Here is a 20,498-nt window from a genome sequence, read left to right as displayed (position 1 = left end):
TTTATTACTAAAAACTTCAGGGGCACCTGGGTGGCGTAGTCGGTTAAGAGTTGGACTCTTGGTTTCTGCTCAGGTCATGATCTCCAGGTCATGGGATGGTTCCCTGCATCTGCTTGAGATCCTCTCCCCCCCCCCACCCCACTCGTGTGTGCGCTCCCTCTCTCTCTCTCAAATAAAATCTTAAAAAAAAAAACCCAAACTTCAACCATTCACAAAATTTGAAGATCTCTAAACCTACCACCCAGGCTGACATTTGCCATATATTTGCTTTCTCTATTTCTGTATCTGTATCTACCTATGTACTTAAATTTTGCTGAATCATATGAAAGTGAGTTTCAGTATTTTGACCCTTCATCTTTACATACTTCAACCTTGGGGTGCCAGGTGGCTTAGTTGGTTAAGCATCTGACTTCAGCTTGGGTCATGATCCCGGGGTCCTGGGGTTGAGCCCCACATTGGGCTCCTCGCTCAGCAGGGAGCCTGCTTCTCCCTCTGCCCCTCACCCCGCTCGTGCTCTCTCTCTCTCAAATAAATAAATATTAAAAATAATAAATAAATAGATACTTCAACCTTAGCATAGACCTCCTAAGAACCATTAGCACCCTATGAAAATTTACAATTCCTTAATATCATCTAATAACTTACCTGTCCCCAAAATTATCATTTGTAGCCCCTTTTTTCAAAGGATCCAAAGTTTGCTCATTGCATTTGTACATTTACCTTTTACAGCTTGTTTTCATAATGCTTGCCCCCCATTTAAAAAAAAAATCAAGAGTTTCAGTCTATCACACTAAAGGTCATTGTGGCAGATTTCTCTGGACTCCCCTTTATGACAGTATTCAGCTGAATTGGTTATATTCCCCATTGTACCGTGATTACCTCAGTTCCTTCCTGCACTAATTCCCATTAATTATTCAGATATCATTCCCACAACGCAACACTCCTATTTAAAAATTATAACCCTGGCATGAGTCATGAGGGAGAAGGGACAGATCTTCCTTATAGTATAGTTCAATTAATCAATGTAGAAGGAATCATGGAAACAGAAAATGACCAGGAGGTGGATTGAACAGAGTTTTTCTAATACAATATACATCTCATAAAACATAACTGCTAGTAATTCTTACCTGAGAGCCTCTGTCCTCTCACAAATACACTCCCGTTTCTACTCAGCTTTGATTTGGAGTCTGATCCAGAACGTCCCAGGTTAAATATTGATTTCCACTTCTTCGATTTACTGGAGAGCTTTCTTCTAAAAGAGCCAAGCCATAATAAAGGGTTAGTTTGGTGACTGGTCATTTCAGTGGGACCTTTACATTGAGAAGGAATACCCCAGTCATATTCTTGGTTATGAATGGCTCTGACATTTCAGGAAATTCCTCTCTAAAATTCAGTTTGAGCCTGAGTCTGCCCCTATCTGGGGATGCCCTGGACGACCAAGCTAGGCTTTCACATTCCTCAGGGGAAGGGGCAAAGGTGTGCTATTAAGGGCAGGTGTGAGGGCAGACAGAAGCAAGATGGGTGGGAGACCCGGAGGTCACAAGCAAGCACACAGTTCTAGGAATTCTGGTAAGCACCACAGTCCTGGGTTTTCAAAGACATCTAATTTTTTGCAGGAGTAAACACTAAAGACCAAAGAACTCAGTGCCGATAAGCCCCCTGCACTTTGGCCATCCTGCTGGGTCATCCACAGGTGAGGAAAGGGCTGGCGAAGACTTCTGTGGACTGAAAAAGGGGTGGATGAGAATGGAAGAGTTTGGCCTGGGAGAGTCAGAGGCTGCTGGGTGTGGCCAAAGATCACTGCAGAGAAAGGCAGAGGGTAATTAGTGTGTCTCTGGCTTCACTCCCATTTCCCTGATGCCTCTCGCCAGGCTGCCTCAGTAGGAGGCAAGGAAAGGAGAGTGCTAGACTGGGTCCGGAGGGCCTGGGGCCACCAGAGGTCACCAGAAGCCTTGCCCCACTTGGGCTCGCCCAGCTATCAGACTTCATAAAGTTCCACGATGAAACCCTCCAACTTGTGGGTTCCACAAAGGACCTTTTCTCCACAGGGTTCTCATAGAACACCCCAGATCTCAAGCCCAACATGTTTTTACAATCAATCAGAGATGGATCTGCAACGCTTGGTGGTTTCTTTTGAATCTGGCCCAGTTTTTTTCCAAGCACTTGGCCTGGGATGTATTTTATAGGCTTGCGTACGTTGGGGTATGGTGCACCCCAAGTGTGGCTAAGGCACAGAGAAAATGCACTTGATGGTCCTCCTGGGGTACTCTTCTTTCTGATCCCTGGGTGGAAGTCTTATTCTCCAGGGATTTAGGGAGTGAAGTAATGGGGCTCAGTCTAGAGAGAGCATGATCCATGTACTTCAGGAAACGGAGGGGTTTCTTGCCAGGTGAGGTCTACGTGTGCCATTCCCATAATGCATATATATGCACTGTGACAGACACCCCTACTGGTGTGTAATGTGGCAGCACTCCTCCTCCCTCCCCAAAGGGAAATAGCCCCACCATCTTGGGGATCATGCTGACAAGAAGACCGAGGTGCCTCTTTTCATACCTCTTTCTATTGACCAAACATTGAGGATGACAGTCTCCCGTGAAAAGTTTGCCTTCCAGCCCCACCACCTACTGTCTGCCTGGAGTTTGGGACTCCTCTCAATCACTGTTGACTTTTTAGAGTGGGCTGTGAAGCTGAGAAGGAAAGGGGGCTGAGTGGAGACCAGGGTTCCAACAGAGAAAGCAACAAAGAAAGAAAATATCCTATGAATAAAACTGATGTTCGGTTTGGTTTTGGAGGCGAAGGAGGGCCCTGACAGGTATGGAAGGAGGAACGGAAGCCAGGCAAGTGTGTCCCCAAGCCGCCTGCCCAGAGCTCTTGGTCTAGAGTGGCACTTCTTGTTAGCTTATCTTCCACTCGTCTCTATGACTTTTATAATGTCACCTGGAGGCGGAGGCTGGTGGGAGGGGGTCAAGTTGTTGATTGCAGCAAACTTCCTTCTGAAAATGTCAAGACTGTTTTGTCTAAACTAAGGAGTAAGGGATTTTAGCCATGACTCTTGACCCCTATGAGCGCCACCCCCATCATGGTACTTAGGGATCTCTGGTGGGAGAGCTGGTCTTGATAACTTGGCGGCAGGGAGGGAAGACATCAATCACCAGTGAGAGAGAGCTGTGGAGACAGCTCCCTTCTCTTCTGGAATGTTCCCTCACATCCTGACCCAGCCAGTACCCCCAACCCATGCTGTCATTGTGACCCTGAGACTGCATAACTACTTCCTCTGTCCCCCTCCACCCAAACGTTCCCCAGAATTTAAGAGAACGCTGCTTACTTGTTGTCTGGTAACTCAAGAACAGTGTGGAAGAGGGTCCCCATGGGAGGGACAATTTCAGGCAAGCTATTCTCCCTCCTTTCCTTCCGAGCAGGATGGTTAGTAGCCAGGCTCCGGGCCTGAGCTTCCTCTAGGCTTACCAGCTTCATGGGCAAGGAGAGGGCTGGCAAGGTCAGGCTCTTGGTGATGGGCGGGTTTTCTATACAAAAAAGAAAAGAGCTCAGTCATGGAAGGAGGCCTGTGCATCGGGTGTAGCCAGATTCCTCATCCACAGCGCCTCCATTCCTGACCCCGACAGGAGGCTTCTGGGGGATTTGGGGGTTGGGGGCAGAGGCCGAACATAGGAAACTGACCACCTCATGGCCAGACAGCCAGCAAGCATGTAGGGCTTCAGGAGGTAACCTGTACTTCTTGTACTTTTCAGAGAGGGACCCTCCCTCTCTCCCTCCCTCCCTCCCTCCCTCCCTTCTTCCTCCTTTCCTTCCTTCCTTCCTTCCTTCCTAGGACACTTACTGAGCATTTACTCCCTAGTACTTTGGCCAGGTTGGAATGTACGTCCAGCCACAGACGTGGCCTCACTCGGCCAGAACAAGGCAGGAGACCGTTCCTGCTCTCTGCCGCCACAGAACACACGCTCCAAGACGATTTAACGCGGGAGCCTATACTTTCCCTAGATCACTAAGGTTTATATCCCTACAGTGAAAAGACATTTTATGGCCTCCACTATTCCCTAAAAGATAGCTGGCTTTTTACTCACTACTCAGTGGTGTTAAGTGTATGCAAGCTAATCTTTTCTTTCTATGGTTTTGGGTTTTATTTTGTTTTTTGTTTTTATTTTTTGTTTAAAGAAATGGAAGTGATGATGATAGATCAATGGTGTCGAAGGGCATCTCTTTTCTCCAAGTCATTGGTTCTCAACCTGGGGCACTTTTGCAGCCCCCACCCTCCCCCCTTCCCCAGGGACACCTAGCAGTGTCTGAGGACATTTTTGGTTGTCATAAGCATGTGTGGGAGTACTACTGGCATCTAGAGGCCAAGGTTGCTGCTAACCATCCTACAATGCACAGCACGTGAATGCACATCACAACAAGAACTCTCCGGCACTAGCACATGGGGATACGCTAATGGCGGGCCCTTCTCTGTGGGCCTCTCATAGTGGACCCATGCCAGAGGAGTGGGCAGTCCCGAACCATTGCCCAACCTCCTCACTGGTGGGCTGTGAGCACTGAAGGGGGCTGTCCAGTGTGGAAAAGTAAAAAGGGAAAAAAACCCAACCACACACACAAACAAAAAAACCAAAAAGAACTATCCGGCACGAAACGTCAGTAGTGCCAAGACTGAGAAACCTTGATCTAAGTAAAAGAAGAGGAGGTCCAGGTTGGGCTCTGTGTAGCCTCTGGCAACCTGGCCAGTTTTCTGTAACTTCAGAAGGTGTGGAAAGACTCAAAGATAACTTGGACCAACTGAGACTAAAGCAATCTTTTTTTGTATAGGACTCACCTAATTTTCAGAAAGCATCTTGATGGCACCATTTCTCTTTGCAGAGCATGACCCTCTCTGGGAGGAGGAAAATAAAACCACTGAACAAGGGCCTTGTAGAAAACAGAGATGGTGGGCAATACTGGGGTTCTTCCAGGCAGGAGAGCACATGGCAGTCACTCGGCAGGACTGCAATTAAGTAAATCCGCGATCCTAAAATCTTTTCAGTAAAGTTTCCAACTTTAACCCAGTTTTCCAACTCAATCCCAAGGAGTTTAAAATATTTAAATTTTATATACTCTTAATATTTGCATTCTAGATTATTTATGATTTGTTAATTATTTATTTACTTAAAAAATTCAATCATTCTGGGAGCAACTCGATCAATGGGAAGAACCTACACTGTAGGGTCAGGAGACCTCAGTTGGTATAGCACTTACCCCTAGTTTCAGGCTGCAGTATCCTAAAAGGCCTGCTCATTGTCTCTGCTTAGATGTTTAACAGGTATCTCTAACTTATCATTTCATAACAGACCTTGTGATTGCTGCTCTTCACCTCTAAACTGCTACCTTCTCCCATCTTCATCAAGTCAGTAAATGGCACCATGGACCACCCAGCTGTAAGCCGAAACCTGGAAGAGTTCTTTTTCATTCATTCCTTTTTTTTTTTGATGCACCACCTCCTCCCACATCCAGCCCATAAGCAAGTCCTATGATTCTTACCTCCAAAATGCATCCTGAATCCAGCCACCTTCCTTCCACCCACTGCTAACATGCTAGTCCAGGCCACCATGATTGCCCACCTCATTTCTGCCATTGCTCCTTCGCTGGTCTCCCTGCTTCCAGACTTGCTGCCTTTCCATCTCTCCTTCACACCACTGTCAGAATGCTCAGACCCTGCACTCCCTGCTCAAAATCCTCAAATGCTTTCCCATGGCACTGAGAACAAACCAAACTCCTAGCTTGACCTTCCATTTGCTTTCCTTCTCCTCTTTGCCCACAGACCCAGTGGTCTACAAAAATATACAGTAAAAATTTTTTGAATATATATTCTCATTATAAATTATACACATATACACATGTATATAATTACACATGTGTAAATTATACACATATACCACTGTATTATATATAATTATATATAATTTCTGTTATATATAACAGAAAACATACAAAATCATAGAAATTACAAAATATACAATAGAAAGAAATGAAAAAGAAATGCTAATAGTTTCTTCCAACACCTGTGGTTCGGTACTTCAGTCCTTGGTGCCCCCCAGGGTGGGGCACCCCACTTTGGAGACCCCACTGGCTCTAGCCACATTGGCCTACTTTCTGTACCACTATGAGCCCCTTTCCACTTCAGAGCTTTTATAATCTCTGTTCTCTGTGTTTGGAACATTCGTCCCCCAGATCCTCACATGACTGGTTCCTTTTGTCAAAAGGTCTCAGTTCAAAGATCACTTCCTCAGAGACCATGGCCACTCTGTACCAAAATAACACCACCAAATCATTGACCATTGCATTAACCTGCTGTGTTTTCTTCACAGTATTTGTCTTTGAAGTGATAATGTATTTATTTGTAATCTTGTATATTGCCTGCCTTCCCAACTAAACCATCGCTACCTGCAGGGCAGGATCTTTGCCATTTTGCACACTGTTGTGTCCACAGTGTGTAGAATAGGGCCTGGCACCTAGAAGTTGCTCAATGCATATTTATGTTTTAATGAATCTTGGGTATATCACAATCTCTCTGGCCTTATTGCTCTCATTTATTAAACCAAAGTATTGGATTCTATGACTACTAAAATCTTTCCAATTTGAAATAGAGCCCTATTTCCAAATCTAAAATTCCAGAGGGTATGGCTTCTTCCATTTTGTGTAAACATTAACTATGCGATCTTACCGAAGTCCATACGAATTCATGACAAGAACATTTAAATGAAATGCACTGTATAATAAGCATTAGAGGCAATCAAGAGTTAAAGTCTCATGAGTAAACTGGATTTCAACATACAGTACAAAAGATGATCGAGGCAATGGTCACAAAGAGAAAAGGCATTTCCAGGTTACAATCAGGAACGGCTTTAACACTAACAGTCACGGATAGGATTTGCTGTCGAGTAGAACATTTCCCAAAAGTCGTTTATTCTCTACAATGGTTTATTGGTCTGTTTTCCTATTTTTTTCTCCTCATAGAGGCAGCATAGAGTTAAGGAAAGAGCAATGGGCTGAAAAACTAGGTTCAACATTCAGTCTCAAAGTTACTAGTTGTGTGGCTTGGGGCCATTACTAAGCTTTTCTGGTTCTCCGGTTCTTCACATATAAAATAAGGTTGATGACATTATTGGTTGTTGTGATAAGTCCATGAGATGATGTATGGGGAGCGCGCATTCCTGGCATAGACTAAGTCCCCAACCATTTACTGGTTGATTCAAAAGAATGAATGAATGAATGAATGAATGAATGAATGCATCTTCTCACCTACCTTCAAAAAGGATTTATATAGCTTATGATAAAAAATACATCTCTAGTGGGAGAGTTAAAATAAAGATAAAAGAAACATTAGCCACTCCTAAGTATATAACCAAGAGAATAAAAACATGTGTTCACACAAAAACTTGAATTCACAACAGCATTATTCATAATAACCAAAAAGTAGAAACAACCCAAATGGCCATCAACTGATGAATGGATAAACAAAATGTCGTATAGGTATACAACAGAAGAAATATTATTCATCCATAAAAAGGGAGGAAACACTGACATTATGTAACAATATGGATCAACCTCAGAGAACATGTGCTAAGTGAAAGAAGTCAGTCACAAAAGACCACATGTTGTATGATTCCATTTATATAAAATGTCCAGAAGAGGCAAATCCCTAGAAATAGAAAGTAGCTTTGTGGTTGCCAGGGTCTCAGGGGAGGGCGAAATGTGCGGAGACGGCTTCATGTGTATGGGGTTTCTTTCTGGAGTGATGCAATGTTCTGAAATTAGATGGTGGTGATGGTTGCACAATTCTGTGAAAACACTAAAAGCCACTGAACTGTGTACTTTAAAATGATTAAAATGGTGAATTTTATGCTATGTGAAATTTATTTCAATAAAAATTTTTTTTCAAAGGAAGGTTATAAACCACATAGAGGACAGGGTAGGGGTGGGCACAATTATGCCAGGAATCAAAATTGGATGTTAGTTGCAATTGATTATTCTGATGGTTATGCTTGTTTGTTCCAAATACATTAGCTAAACTAGAAAAGAATGCTTTAATCAGCTAACACAAATATTTTGCAGATAGGGTTCTCATATACCACTGGTTCTCCAAGTGTAGACCCTGATGAGCAGCAGCAACATCACCTGAAAACTCATTAGAAATACAAATTCTGGGGAGGGGGGTGGGGTGATGGGTATTAAGGAGGGCACGTACTGCATGGAGCACTGGGTGTTATACGCAAACAATGAATCATGGAACACTACATCAAAAACTAATGATGTACTGTATGGTGACTAACATAACATAAAAAAAAAAAAAAGAAATACAAATTCTCAGCAGCATTCCAGACAGACTGAATCAGGAGTTCTGGGGATTAGGTCCAGTAATCTGTGTTTGAACAGCCCTCCAGGTGATTTTGACGTATGCTAATGTTGGAAAACTCACACAAGTGGTAGTTACAAGGCTTCTTGACCGGGGCGCCTGGGTGGCTCAGTTGTTTAAGCGACTGCCTTCGGCTCAGGTCATGATCCTGGAGTCCCGGGATCGAGTCCTGCATCGCGCTCCCTGCTGAGCAGGGAGTCTGCTTCTCCCTCTGACCCTTCCCCCTCTCATGCTCTATCTCATTCTCTCTCTCAAATAAATAAATAAAATCTTTAAAAAAAAAAAAAGGCTTCTTGACCAGCTAGACTTTTGATTTTTACAAATTAAGCTCACAGGAGTTCAAGCAACAGAAACCAATTCATTCCTAGTGTTCATTATATCATTATGAGAGCTATCGGAAATCATAGTCTTGCATCTTATCACATCCAGCCTCAAAGAGCTATGTCTTTCTCACCAACATGGCCACAGAGGGTTTCAGCACTAACCAGTTTCTGCATACGCATGCCCACAATACACACTCATTTTTGTAGGCCTAGTGCCTGGTGCGGGGTAGAACAAAGTAAGCACTCAAGAAATGCTTGCGAAGAGAACACATTCTGAATATACACGTGCGTATGACCACGCTGCCTCTTAACCCATTCACATAAAACTCCAAGACGAAGACCTAAGGGTCTTCTGAAATAGCACAATGAAAGTAAAGGTGAGGGAGGAATGTTTCCTGTAGATAATAACCCAGAGAGTTTAATAACTCACTAAAACCAACAGATTATTCTAGCACAGAACTCTGCATTCAAGGGATAGGTCATGTATACAATGCTCAGAAACATGCTACAGCCGCCCACGAACACATCTTGCTGCACACAGACCAATGTACACATATGCACGATCCCCGGATGCTGACACACGAAGTAGTCAGCACACACGCACACAGCCAATGCCCAGAGCTCGAAGCAAGCCCACCCTAACTTCTTCTTGGGCCCCAGCACTAAGGCAAGGAAGAAGGATAGCCTGCTGGGGAGTATGCCAGAAGCAGCCATTACCATTGTTCTCCAAAGACCCAGGTGTGCTGTTGTTAAAGATTTGATCCACATGATTCAGTATGAACTCAATCACCACTTGCTGGACCCGAACTGCAAGGAAAGCCGCGTCTCCATTGCACCCAGTGGCTTCGATTTCTTTGGATCTAAATCATGAATGAAACACAGTCAGTGAGTGAGTCTGCCCCACAACAGAAAGCGGTCAGGGGGAGCCCGTGGGCCTTTTGTACAAGCCCCATTTCCTAAATGTATACAGTTAGTTAATCTCTAGACTATTTTAACTATTTAAGACCTATTAAAAGGCCTCCCCAAAGGCTGTGAAGCCCAACACACTGAACAAATTTGAAAGCAATGACCAGGTACCATGCATCGCTAGACTATAAACACTGTATTTGTGAATATACACGAATTGATTTTTTTTCTGCATAGGATCTCCTTCCACCCCCACCCAATTGTTCTGTGGGTCAGGTCATCATTTGTGAAGACCTATGAAGCAGTGACCCCACCAAAACTAACAAAAGCCAACGAGCCCTAAAGACCAGAAAGGCCTTTTCAAGAACTTATAACATACAGACCCGTAACTTTAGCCACATGCTGGTTGTAGCCAGAAAACGCCTTTGGAACCCAGAGTTTCCAGGATAGTAGACAAAGAGCTCAGGCTATTACAATCATCCTAATTTATATGTGTTACAAATGACCACTTAGCTACAGGTGTGTCTTCAAGGGCCTTCGTTTCGGTTGGTGGGCTGCTTTGAGCCCATGGGGGTGGTGAGAAGGTGAGGGTACGGTGGTTACCTGAGCAGGTTTGGCGCCCACACCAAGGCCAGGTTCCTGGCATGCATGTTGGTCTTGCTGCTGAAGGAGGCAATGTGGGCCAGGTGTCGAATCAGGTATTCCAAGGTCCTGTAATGGTTCATTTTTTTTTTTTTTAATTTTTTTTAACAAAGAAACTTTAGTGCCTGTGTAAAGCCTGACATCTGGAGATGATTTCTATGTTTGGATTTAAGAGATTCTAAATATTTCTATCTCATGAATTTTGAAGGAATATCAGGAAGGTATCAAGACTGATGGAAATAATCTTCTTGGCCCTAGGCATGCTGGCCCAGGGTGGAGAAGGGGAATGGTTTTGTCAGAAGTCAGTCGAGGCCCTTGGAGAGCCAGAGGCAGTTCCCTGGGCCTCCTTTTACCCAGGCCACCACTGCTGCCACACAATCTTGAAACTGGTTCTTATCTCTGCTCTTTCTGGAATTATCCCAGCTACGGGTAACTTGGTCCTTGTTAGTTGGAGAGCTCATCTCATGGATGAATGACATCTGTTACTGTAGGAAGTTCTTTCTTATACCGCATCAAAATCTGCCCCCTTGTAAAAGAGGCTTAGAGAACCCTGGGAAAGGTGGTAAGATGAGGGACTAAACTGTGAGAACAAAATGGAAGGATGGGAAGATGTGAGAGATGGTATTGGTGAGCCAACAGAGAGATCAGTCAGCCAGAAACTCAAGAGCTCAAGCCAAACTCTTTTTAAAAACCCTTCCCGGGGGCGCCTGGGTGGCTCAGTCGTTAAGCGTCTGCCTTCGGCTCAGGTCATGATCCCGGGGTCCTGGGATCGAGGCCCACATCGGGCTCTCTGCTCAGCGGGAAGCCTGCTTCTCCCTCTCCCACTCCCCCTGCTTATGTTCGCTCTCTCGCTGTGTCTCTCTCTGTCAAATAAATAAATAAAATCTTTAAAAAAAAATAAAATTAAAAAAATAAAAATAAAAACCCTCCCGAATTCCAGAGATTTGTTTATGCTATGAATCTGGGTAAGAACCTAGGATACCACAGCCAGTGAGGCTGGCTTGTGTGATCAGAATGACTTCCTGCGAGACTCTGAGGGGGGCCCCACAAGTGAATAGGACATGGGCTGCCCCTTCCCGCCAATGTCCCCGGGCAGGCACCGACGCATTCTGAGAAAAGTTGACCTGTTCACCCACCTCAAAATACCACAGGAAAGTTATGAACTTGTTCCCTTTTATGACACCAGCCTGCATCTCTGGTATTATACCACCTTGAGAGGTCGCGGACATCTTTTACCAAGGATTCTTACCTATAATGGGATGGGGGAAGCTCCTGGATGACATTCTGGATGCGGGCCAGTTGGCCTTCTTCCGGGCAAGGTGACACTGCCTCCTGTGGGGAAGAACATGAAGCAGCCCAGTGAGTGCTTGAGAGGGTGGATGCCCACCTTGTCTCCTGGCTTTATTTAGGTTTCTGGTACTCCAGCCTCCCAACCAGGCCTAGAGATCATCCTTCCAAGAGGCATGCTTTTCTAGTAAAAACAAACAACTAAAACCTGAGGGTTCGTGATGCGAAGCGTCTAACAGTGAGTGCACACGGGGACATGTGGATTGCTCGGGTCTCTGTGCGTCCTCAGAAGGTTGTTAGGTATCTGACACAGGTGTAGAATCTTGGGTGTGTGGTGTGGCAGAGAGAGGGATGGAGGTTCACACTGGGAGAGATAAAGAGACAGAGACAGAGAGAGACAGGGATGACAGGGTGGCTCCATGTTTACTCAGTCAGCTGTCTTCTTGGGTGCAAACAGCTGCTTCCTACCTGGCCTGACACAATTCCATGACCTCACTATTCAGTGGCTCATCTACCGTTATAGATGCTGATGTGAGGAAGCAGGGAAGACGAGCCTTCTCAGCAGAGTAAGAACCTTGTCCCTGAAACCTCATGGTCTCACCTGGACGTGCTCTCTGGTTGTTTCCTGTGTGGGTATTTGTTCTCCTGAGACAGGGAAACCAAAGGGATCCCATGAAAAAAAAAAAAAAAGCTGTTTGTTTGTTTTTCTCTTTGCTCCTTTTCCTGCTTCTGTTCTTGCTAGGACCTGCACCCCTTGCCTTACACAGGCCTTACAGAACAGATAACATATGTCCTCCTTGCAAAGGAAGAGAAGTTAATGATCTCTTTGGAGGCTTCCAGCACAATAGATGACATCTAAGGAGTGACCTGGGTTGTCATGACCAGTTTCCAAGACCACTGACTCATCAAGACCCCTTGGCTCCAGGGCATAAGTGACTTACGGAGTCTTTGTTCCTGGATTACTGAGAGGACACATGCACCACACCTCAATAAAAACCTCAGGCCCCAAGTAAAGATGAGACTCACTCTTTTCTCCTTTCTGAGTCTTCTGGAAAATGCTCTGTTTCTACTCTCTCCATGTCTTCAATAAACTCTACTCTCACTTCTTCTTGGCTTGCATTTGATTTCCATCCTGTGACAAGCCAAGGACCCTCTTGGCTGGTCCTATGGGACTCCCCACTCTGGGTCGGAGGACCCAGGCAGCCTGCATCACTTCCGTCTGCCTGGGTCCTTCAAGGAGAGCCAAGGGCATTTGTAAAGGCAGTGTGATCACAGGCTTGCCCAGAACTTCTGCCTGATGTAGATGTCCCTGGGCAGATGCCAGTGCCCTGTCCTGAGAAGCTGTCCTGCCTGTGCCCAGGCTCAAGGTGGCCCCTTCCAGTGCAGTGGCCGAACGCTCAGGAACTGCAGTGTGGGAGCAGTACCTAAGTGCAAGGTCAATGGTAATCACATCTTTTTTTTCTTTCATATGCATATACCGTTGTAACCCCACCTAGATCAAGACACACTTTAAAGACAGTTCCTGAGCTCATGTCAATCCTTAATAACCCCGAATTCACAGGCATATGTGACTTACAGTCTTGAATTTCCTCCCAGTGCCAGAAACTTACTTTACATTTGTATATAAGGAAAAGTCAAATCAGGACATGCATTCTTTACTTTGACTCTCAGTAGTGAGAATTTTTAGGCACAGAAAAGAAGGAAGTTGATTGGGCACTTTCTGTTATGCCAGGCCCTGTTCTAGGCCACATTGGCGGTGTCTGGTCTGCTTTAACTTAAGAGAAGAGGTCCTAAGTGCTGCCCCAGCCTGGACTTCCCAACTCCCTTACTTGTCTCCATTGTTTCCCACAGCCCTCCCCACCATTACAGACACTACAGCACGTACTTAGTAATTAGGCCTGTTGCTTACTGTCAGTCTCCCATGCTAGATGGAAGCTCTGCAGGTGTGATGAGTCCTAGCGCCTAGAGCAGTGCCCGGCACCCAGTAGGGACTCCCTCCATATTTGTTGGATTTGTCATACTCCATCTAAGTGGGACATCATGCCAGGGCTTTGTCCACCCATTTTTTCCCCCTTTCCTTCTCTCCCCTCTCCCCTCCCCTTTTACTTTAATTGAAGTAAAACAAAGACACCAACTATTTTTTCAAAGGCTGTCAAAATTCTCCACAGGGGAAAACTTGAGATTTTGCTTCCCAAGCATTGGTGGGAGAAATGAGGCACGGGGAGGGTCACGGTCACAGGTGTCCCAATCTTCAGGTGGGGGTGCAAGCCTGAGAATAGAACCAGCAGAAGCATGATCTCTGTTGCAACCCTCAATTTTTGAGATATGGAGGAGGTGGAGGGAGGGAGTAAGATCGGGGCCTGGAGTAGGAACACCAACACCGCTACTTTCTTCCTGAGAAACTCACAAGGGAGCCAGGAGAGAGAAGCTCCTGAGGAAGGAGGGGCTGTGTAATGCTGTGTGGACCCTCCCACATTCTGTCCTGCAAAGGGGGAAGGGTGGGAAGCCTCTCTTCCTTTCAGCAAACTTTGTACAGTGCTCCCCATTTTCTAAAAGTGTGTCTGGGGAATAAAGGTGCAGGTCAATTTAATAGCCCTCATGGAAAGTTTCTTTGATATTTTAGGAAGCTGTTAGGCATCTTTGTTCTGAGAGGCTGGGCCGGTCCTCCCCCTAATGCCTGCAGGTCCCATTTGGGATTCTTGTTTATTTCATTGTTCACAGCCTCTTCCCCCGCCCCCCCCACCTTCAGAAGCCCTCTAGATCCTGTAGTTTCTCCTCCAGGGGTCCAGTCCTACAAACTTATTTTTAGCTCTCTGTTCCCCCATTAGGTTGGCTGAACCTATCATCAGGGAGTTGGGGGAGGGGAGTTGAAGCTTTGCCTACCCCAATATTTTGCCTGAAAGAGAATTTCACTCAACTTTTGCCAAGCTAATCTGGCTAAGAGTTAAATCTTAAAAGACCTAGGATGAATCTGTTGACTATTCGTTCTCTTCCAATCCATATCAATAAGACCGGCTTCCTGCCTGCCCTTTGAGGACTTGGTCCAAGACTGGACTCTCCCTCCTTCTGGTGGGCCCTTGCTCTTGTTTTATCTGTTTACCTGAACACTACTGTCACCCTTAGAGCTCAAGTCCTGCTGCTGGGGCAGCCGTGTCACCAGGGGGGGACAAACAACCCATGTCTCTCCTTTCCAGTTGCGCCCCAGCTACAACTCAGTAAATTATTTTAAGCAGTTAGACTAGAAAGTAATTCACGCCCATCATTTAAAAAACGAAAGCATTCAGAGGAGTACACAGAGGAAAGTAAGCCTTCCTGCCGACCGCAGATCTTCGGAGGTTGTCTCCAGAGGCAACCTCTGTGTGTCCTTCCAGACAGTCCTTACCTTTCCATCCTTGTCACACACGTGAAACAAGCCTGATTGTGACAGAGAACTTGAACTACCTCCATTTGACCTCAAACTTTCAGTTGATTAGGTTCTTCTTTCCAGTTCTTCTTTCTAGCTTATCTCTTAATTTAGGCAGAAGACCCTATAGGCAAAGCATCCCCTGAGGGGAATGAAACTACCCCTCAAGCCATAAGGGCAAGACCCTGTGTGACTGACCCCAAGACAAAGATCTGTTTGACCTTCACTGCCCACCTGCATGTTCCCACCCACCTTTGCCCCACATTTTCCTTATATAAACCTGGAAAGTATCTTCGGGACTTTGGAGACAGTCTTGGAGACACTAGTCCGCAGTCTCCCCATTGTTGGCCTCACTGAAATAAATTCCTTTCTTGTTTCACCACCACTCACGTCTCTGCCTTTGGATTTCGTCAGTGGCGAGTGATGGAACCTGGCCCCTGTGGCACCCCAGGAGTCAGGTGCTCTTGCAGCCCTGCACCCCGGCTAGAATTACGTGACCTGGCCCATCTGCAATTTCCCATCATCCTGGTTTGCCTGAGATTAAGGGTTTCCTGGGACATAGGACTTTCAGTGTTAAAACTGGGGTGGTCCTAGGCAAACCAAGGGCAGCTGGCCCCTGCCCCCCCCCCCAACCTTGCAGCTATCTTGAGCTCCCAGTCTGCTTTTGCCTACTGCCACACACTAGTAGCCCACCCCAAGGGACCTTTCAAATGATATGTGTGGGTCCACAATCCTGTCAGCAGAGGCTTACTAGGTAAACATTTTCCAGCAGCTGGAGAGCAGGAAAAGGAAACACAACAATGAACAAAATGAACACTGTTTCTGCCCTCAGGAAGCTTACAACTGAATGAGGGAGACTGATACACAAAGAAGTTATTTCAATATAAACTCAGTATAAAATTAAACACCTCTCTAAACTGCCTTCTCTAAAAATCCCAAATCAGCAACTTTTCTTTTGGGTGTAATAATTCCAGCTGAATCAATGGGATCAAAATTGAATTTTTCCTAAAATGAACTTTTTTCTGATAAAAATAAAATGTAATATAGTAGGCTGAACAATTGCTCCCGAAGATATCAGGTCCAAATCTCTGGAACCTATCAATGTTACTTTATTTGGGAAAGGAGTCTTGGCAGATGTGATTCAATTAAAGATTTTGAGATGAGATGATCCTGGATTAACTTGATGGGCCCTAAATGCAATCAGAGCTATACTTGTAAGAGGGAGGCAGAGGGAGATCTGACACAGACAGAAGACGAGAGGACCACGCCATCACAGAGGCAGAGATGGGAGTGATGTGGCCACAAGCCTTGAGTGCAGGCAGCCACCGGAAGCTGGAAAAAGTGAGCAGCACTTCCGAGCGCCCCCCCTGACTGCCTCCCCCCCCCGCCCCCCCGCCCCGGGCTCTTGAACTGGGAGAGTACAAATTTCTGTTGTTTAAGCCACTAAGTTTGTGGTGATTTGTTACAGCAGCTACAGGAAACTAATACGTGTATTCAAAATTAAAATATGAAATACAAAGGAATTAACAATCACTTGCTATCCTACCAGCCAGACATACTACTATTAACCTCCTCACATTCGAAGCATATAAGAAGCAATCTGCCTGACTTCCCAGCACCAAATATGACCATGCATCACTTCCTATTCAGTTGCATATACTGCTTTCTTCCATTTCACTTTACATTGTGGCCGATAAATACTCTTCAGAAATGCAACTTTTCATGGCTACCCAGGACCAAAAATAATAGATTTATTATCATTTTTTTAACATATCCCTTGTCGTTAGACACATAGATACTCCCCATATTTTGGTATTATACTATTGCAATGAAGCATTTAGAAGTCCGTTACTTGTATACACACCTGATTATTATCTTAGAATGTAGTCCTAGAAATAGAGGTACTATATTTAAAAAAATATGAGCACTTTAGGATTCTCAGTAGTAATTTCAAATGACTTTCTGAGGTGTCCAGCCAATTCACACTTTCCAACATAGAAAACCATAGAGGAGCACCTGCTGGCTCAGTTGGTAGATCATGCCACCCTTTTTTGTTTTTGTGTTTTTAGATTTTATTTATTTATTTGACAGAGAGAGACACAGCGAGAGAGGGAACACAAGCAGGGGGACTGGGAGAGGGAGAAGCAGGCTCCCCGCAGAGCAGGGAGCCCGATGCGGGACTCGATCCCAGGACCCTGGGACCATGACCTGAGCCGAAGGCAGACACTTAACGACTGAGCCACCCAGGCGCCCCAATCATGCCACTCTTGATCTAGGGGTTGTGAATTCAGATCCCATGCTGGTGTAGAGATTATTTGAAAATAAAATCTTAAAAAGATAACAACAAAACACCATAAAAGAGCCAGTGTCAACACAGGATTGCTGCATGAAATACTAATGTTAAAAAATTATTTAATATGCAAATATATTTTTCTAATACATTTATAATTTTTATTTTTAAATTAAAAATTTTTTTCACATTTCAAAACTGTCTATCTACAGTGCCTGGGTGGCTCAGTCAGTTAAGCATCTGCCTTTGGCTCAGATCATGATCCCAGAGTCCTGGGATGGAGTTTCACATCAGGCTCCCTGCTCAGTGGGGAGCCTGCTTCTCCCTCTGCCCCTCTCCCCTGGTCGTACTCTTTCTCTTTCTCCCTCTCTCTCAAATAAATAAAATTTTAAAAAAACCTGTCTACCTATCTGACTTTTCTTTTTTAAATTGATTAGTTATACACCATGTTATATCAGTTTCAGGTGCATTTATAATTTTTTAAAAACTATATTTCTTCTATGAATTGTTTGTTGAGGTTCTTTGCTCATTTGTTTAGCAGGTGGTTTTTGTTATGTGGGGCTTTTTTCTTTTTATCAATAGGTAGGAGTTCTGTATAATTAAAGAACATTAATCTCCTGTCATCTTTATTGTAAATATTTTTTATAGTTGACCATTTGCCTTTTAATTTTGTTAATGTGTTTTTTATATAGAAAAAAATTACGTGTAGTTTAGTTTGTTACATTTGTCTCTGGTGATCTTTTTCCTTTTGCTTTTGTTGTTAGAAAGCTTTCCCCTGAAATCTGTTAAATGGTAAGAATGTAACTTGACTTTCCTCCTTTCCCAATAGTCAATTTTCCTAATACTGTTTATTGAATTCTTTGTTAGCCTGGGATGCTTTCTTTATCTCATATTAAGTTACTGACTACCTGGGCCTACTTAGGAGCTGTTAACTCTGTTTTAAAATAGTATGGTAGTTTTGAGACAGAATATTAAATCTTTCCTTCTATTTACTAACTGTACAAACCCAGACAAGAGTGTCTCTGAGCCTGATCTGTAATACACTCATCTGTAAGAGACTATAAAACCTACTTTATAGAGTTATTCTGAAGATTAAATGAAATAATATTTTAAAAAGCTTATCATATAGTTAAGTACTCAATAAATAAACTCATTATTATCTGTTATTCCACTGAGATAGTATTCTACTTTAGCTGTGCAAGTGGGTTTTAATAAATCATTTTAAGAATGTGTGACAATGTTAACAGAGCTATTTCCATATTCCTGAAGGTTGCTTATATTATCATAATTTGTTATTGTGACCAAAGAAATCAATTAAATGATAAATTTTTCAACATAGTTAACTTCACTAGGTCCTACTTATGTAGAAATCAGTTGCACAGCAGAACATTTATTTTATTTTTTAGTATTAATACCATGTTAGATTTCCTGGAAATCTGATGACAAGTTGAAAATAATGTTGCTTTGGTATTACTCTGTTGCTGTGGGAGAAGAGAACGATTAAGAATTTTAGGGAACAAAAGTGGGAAGAGATAAATCTGGGTTTTGTTCTGAGCCTATAAGCAAGATTTAACAAAAAAACATATTTCTGAAGTTTCCAGATAAGAATTCTTATCTACTCCCAACTATCATAAAATGAAATTTAGTTAAAATAAATTAGACTCATTCTGTTCTTTAACATGATGCTATTCTATTCTATCATATTCTAAGATGTATTATTATACTGAGAAAAGGATTAAAGCTATGTAGAAAAAGACAATGAAGTCTTATGCGCAAATTAAAACAAAAATAAGATATTTTTGGTTGATTCAGATTGGCAAATAATTTAACAAATTAGAAATACTGAGTGTTAGTGAGGCTGCAGGGAAAAGACCATTCTTATCTCTCTGGAGAACAATTTGACAATACATAACAAAATTTTAAGTAAGAGCTTTTTACTCAATAAATCCAAATCTATGATTTTTTTCCTAAAGATATAAACAGAGAAAAGGATAAAGATATATATACAAAAATATTTATTATTATAAAATCAAAGTGTTGAGAAACAAAAAGTCAAAATGTTCATCAGTAGGAAACTGGCTTCAGAAATTCATTGCGCATATGAGAAAATACTCTGTAAAAACAGTGTTTCTCTATTTGTTAACACAGAAAGTTGGTCACATTGTTGAGTTAACATTCCAAAGCAGCGATATATATATAGTACTGAGAAGAGAAAGTGGGGAGAGAGAAAGAGAGAGAGGGAAAAGGAGAGAGATCTGTAATGATGTCTCCTGAAATGTTAGCAGGGATGATATGCCTGGGGTGTGGGATTTCCAGCGATTTATACTTTCTCCTTTACACTCTCCTGTATTGCTTTATTTTTGCAATAAAATCCCATTTTGATTTGGGAAAACAAAATACAACAAAAACGCTAAGCGAGGAATAAAAGAGTGAAAGAAATACCCACATGTTAACAGTAGCTGTCCTTGGTTTTTAAGAGAGGAGACAAAGGGTTCTTTTCTACTTCCTTCCATTTTCCAAACTGTTACCAAATATGATTACTTTTAAAATGAGGAAATAATCACAGATTATAATCTGGCCGACTCACGTGAGACCCACAACTTTTCCTCCTGGTTCCCAGGAAAGACTCCTCTATCGTTTCAATGGCTAGAGGCTGCCATTATTTTTGACTTAGCCACTCAGAGTGGAGGCTCATTTGCCTTCAGCCTTAGGGTCCACAAACCCCTGACACTTCACATCAGCTTGCATATGTGGCTTCTCCAGTAGTCAACCTCTAGGCCCAAGTTCTTTGTGTTTTGGCCTAATTTTTTTTCATTAAAAAATTAACATACTTTTAGTAGGTGAGATTTTGAAAGTAAAAGTCTGAAGAAGCAGGGAAAACTATAATCTCATCATTGAAATAAATGGCTATTAATCCTTTGAACATCTTTCTTTTTAATCATATTTTAATGTAAAATTATGCATCTTTTCTTTTCCGGTTATCATTATGAGTGTTTCCCTCTATTATCGAAAACTCTTAAATATATTTTAATGGTCCAAACCCAACTTTTGAAATGCATCCACTTATTCCTATATCGTTTGGAAGTGAACAAACTTTTATATGCTCAGAACAAGTTTATTACAGGAGCCATGAGAAAGATTGCTTCCCATGTTAGAGCCTAGACCTGGTCCTTATCAATAATTGCAATTCCTCCATAATCTTAATTGCAAGCACCCCCCTGACCATCCGACTCTAACAGTCTATTG

At 43.3% G+C, this 20,498-nt stretch overlaps 1 protein-coding gene and 1 non-coding gene across 2 annotated transcripts in view; one reads left to right on the top strand and one right to left on the bottom strand.

The window, feature by feature from the left end:
- ARHGAP31 (Rho GTPase activating protein 31) overlaps positions 1–20,498 on the bottom strand; it is a 98,990-nt gene that overhangs the window by 13,614 nt on the left and 64,878 nt on the right. Inside the window, exons 4-8 of the mRNA XM_021692673.2 lie at positions 11,522–11,604; positions 10,234–10,341; positions 9,442–9,584; positions 3,326–3,524; positions 1,128–1,252 (exon numbers count right to left, since the gene is read on the bottom strand). Of these exons, the coding sequence (XP_021548348.1) occupies positions 1,128–1,252; positions 3,326–3,524; positions 9,442–9,584; positions 10,234–10,341; positions 11,522–11,604 (658 nt within the window). The remainder of the gene's footprint in view (positions 1–1,127; positions 1,253–3,325; positions 3,525–9,441; positions 9,585–10,233; positions 10,342–11,521; positions 11,605–20,498) is intronic.
- Positions 4,434–4,570, top strand: LOC123323203. Its single transcript, XR_006539275.1, has one exon. It is a non-coding gene; the product is annotated as a small nucleolar RNA SNORA42/SNORA80 family (small nucleolar RNA).

This window comes from Neomonachus schauinslandi, chromosome 1 (assembly GCF_002201575.2).
Source record: "Neomonachus schauinslandi chromosome 1, ASM220157v2, whole genome shotgun sequence".
NCBI lineage: Eukaryota > Metazoa > Chordata > Mammalia > Carnivora > Phocidae > Neomonachus > Neomonachus schauinslandi.
This window is presented reverse-complemented; position numbering and strand designations above follow the sequence as displayed.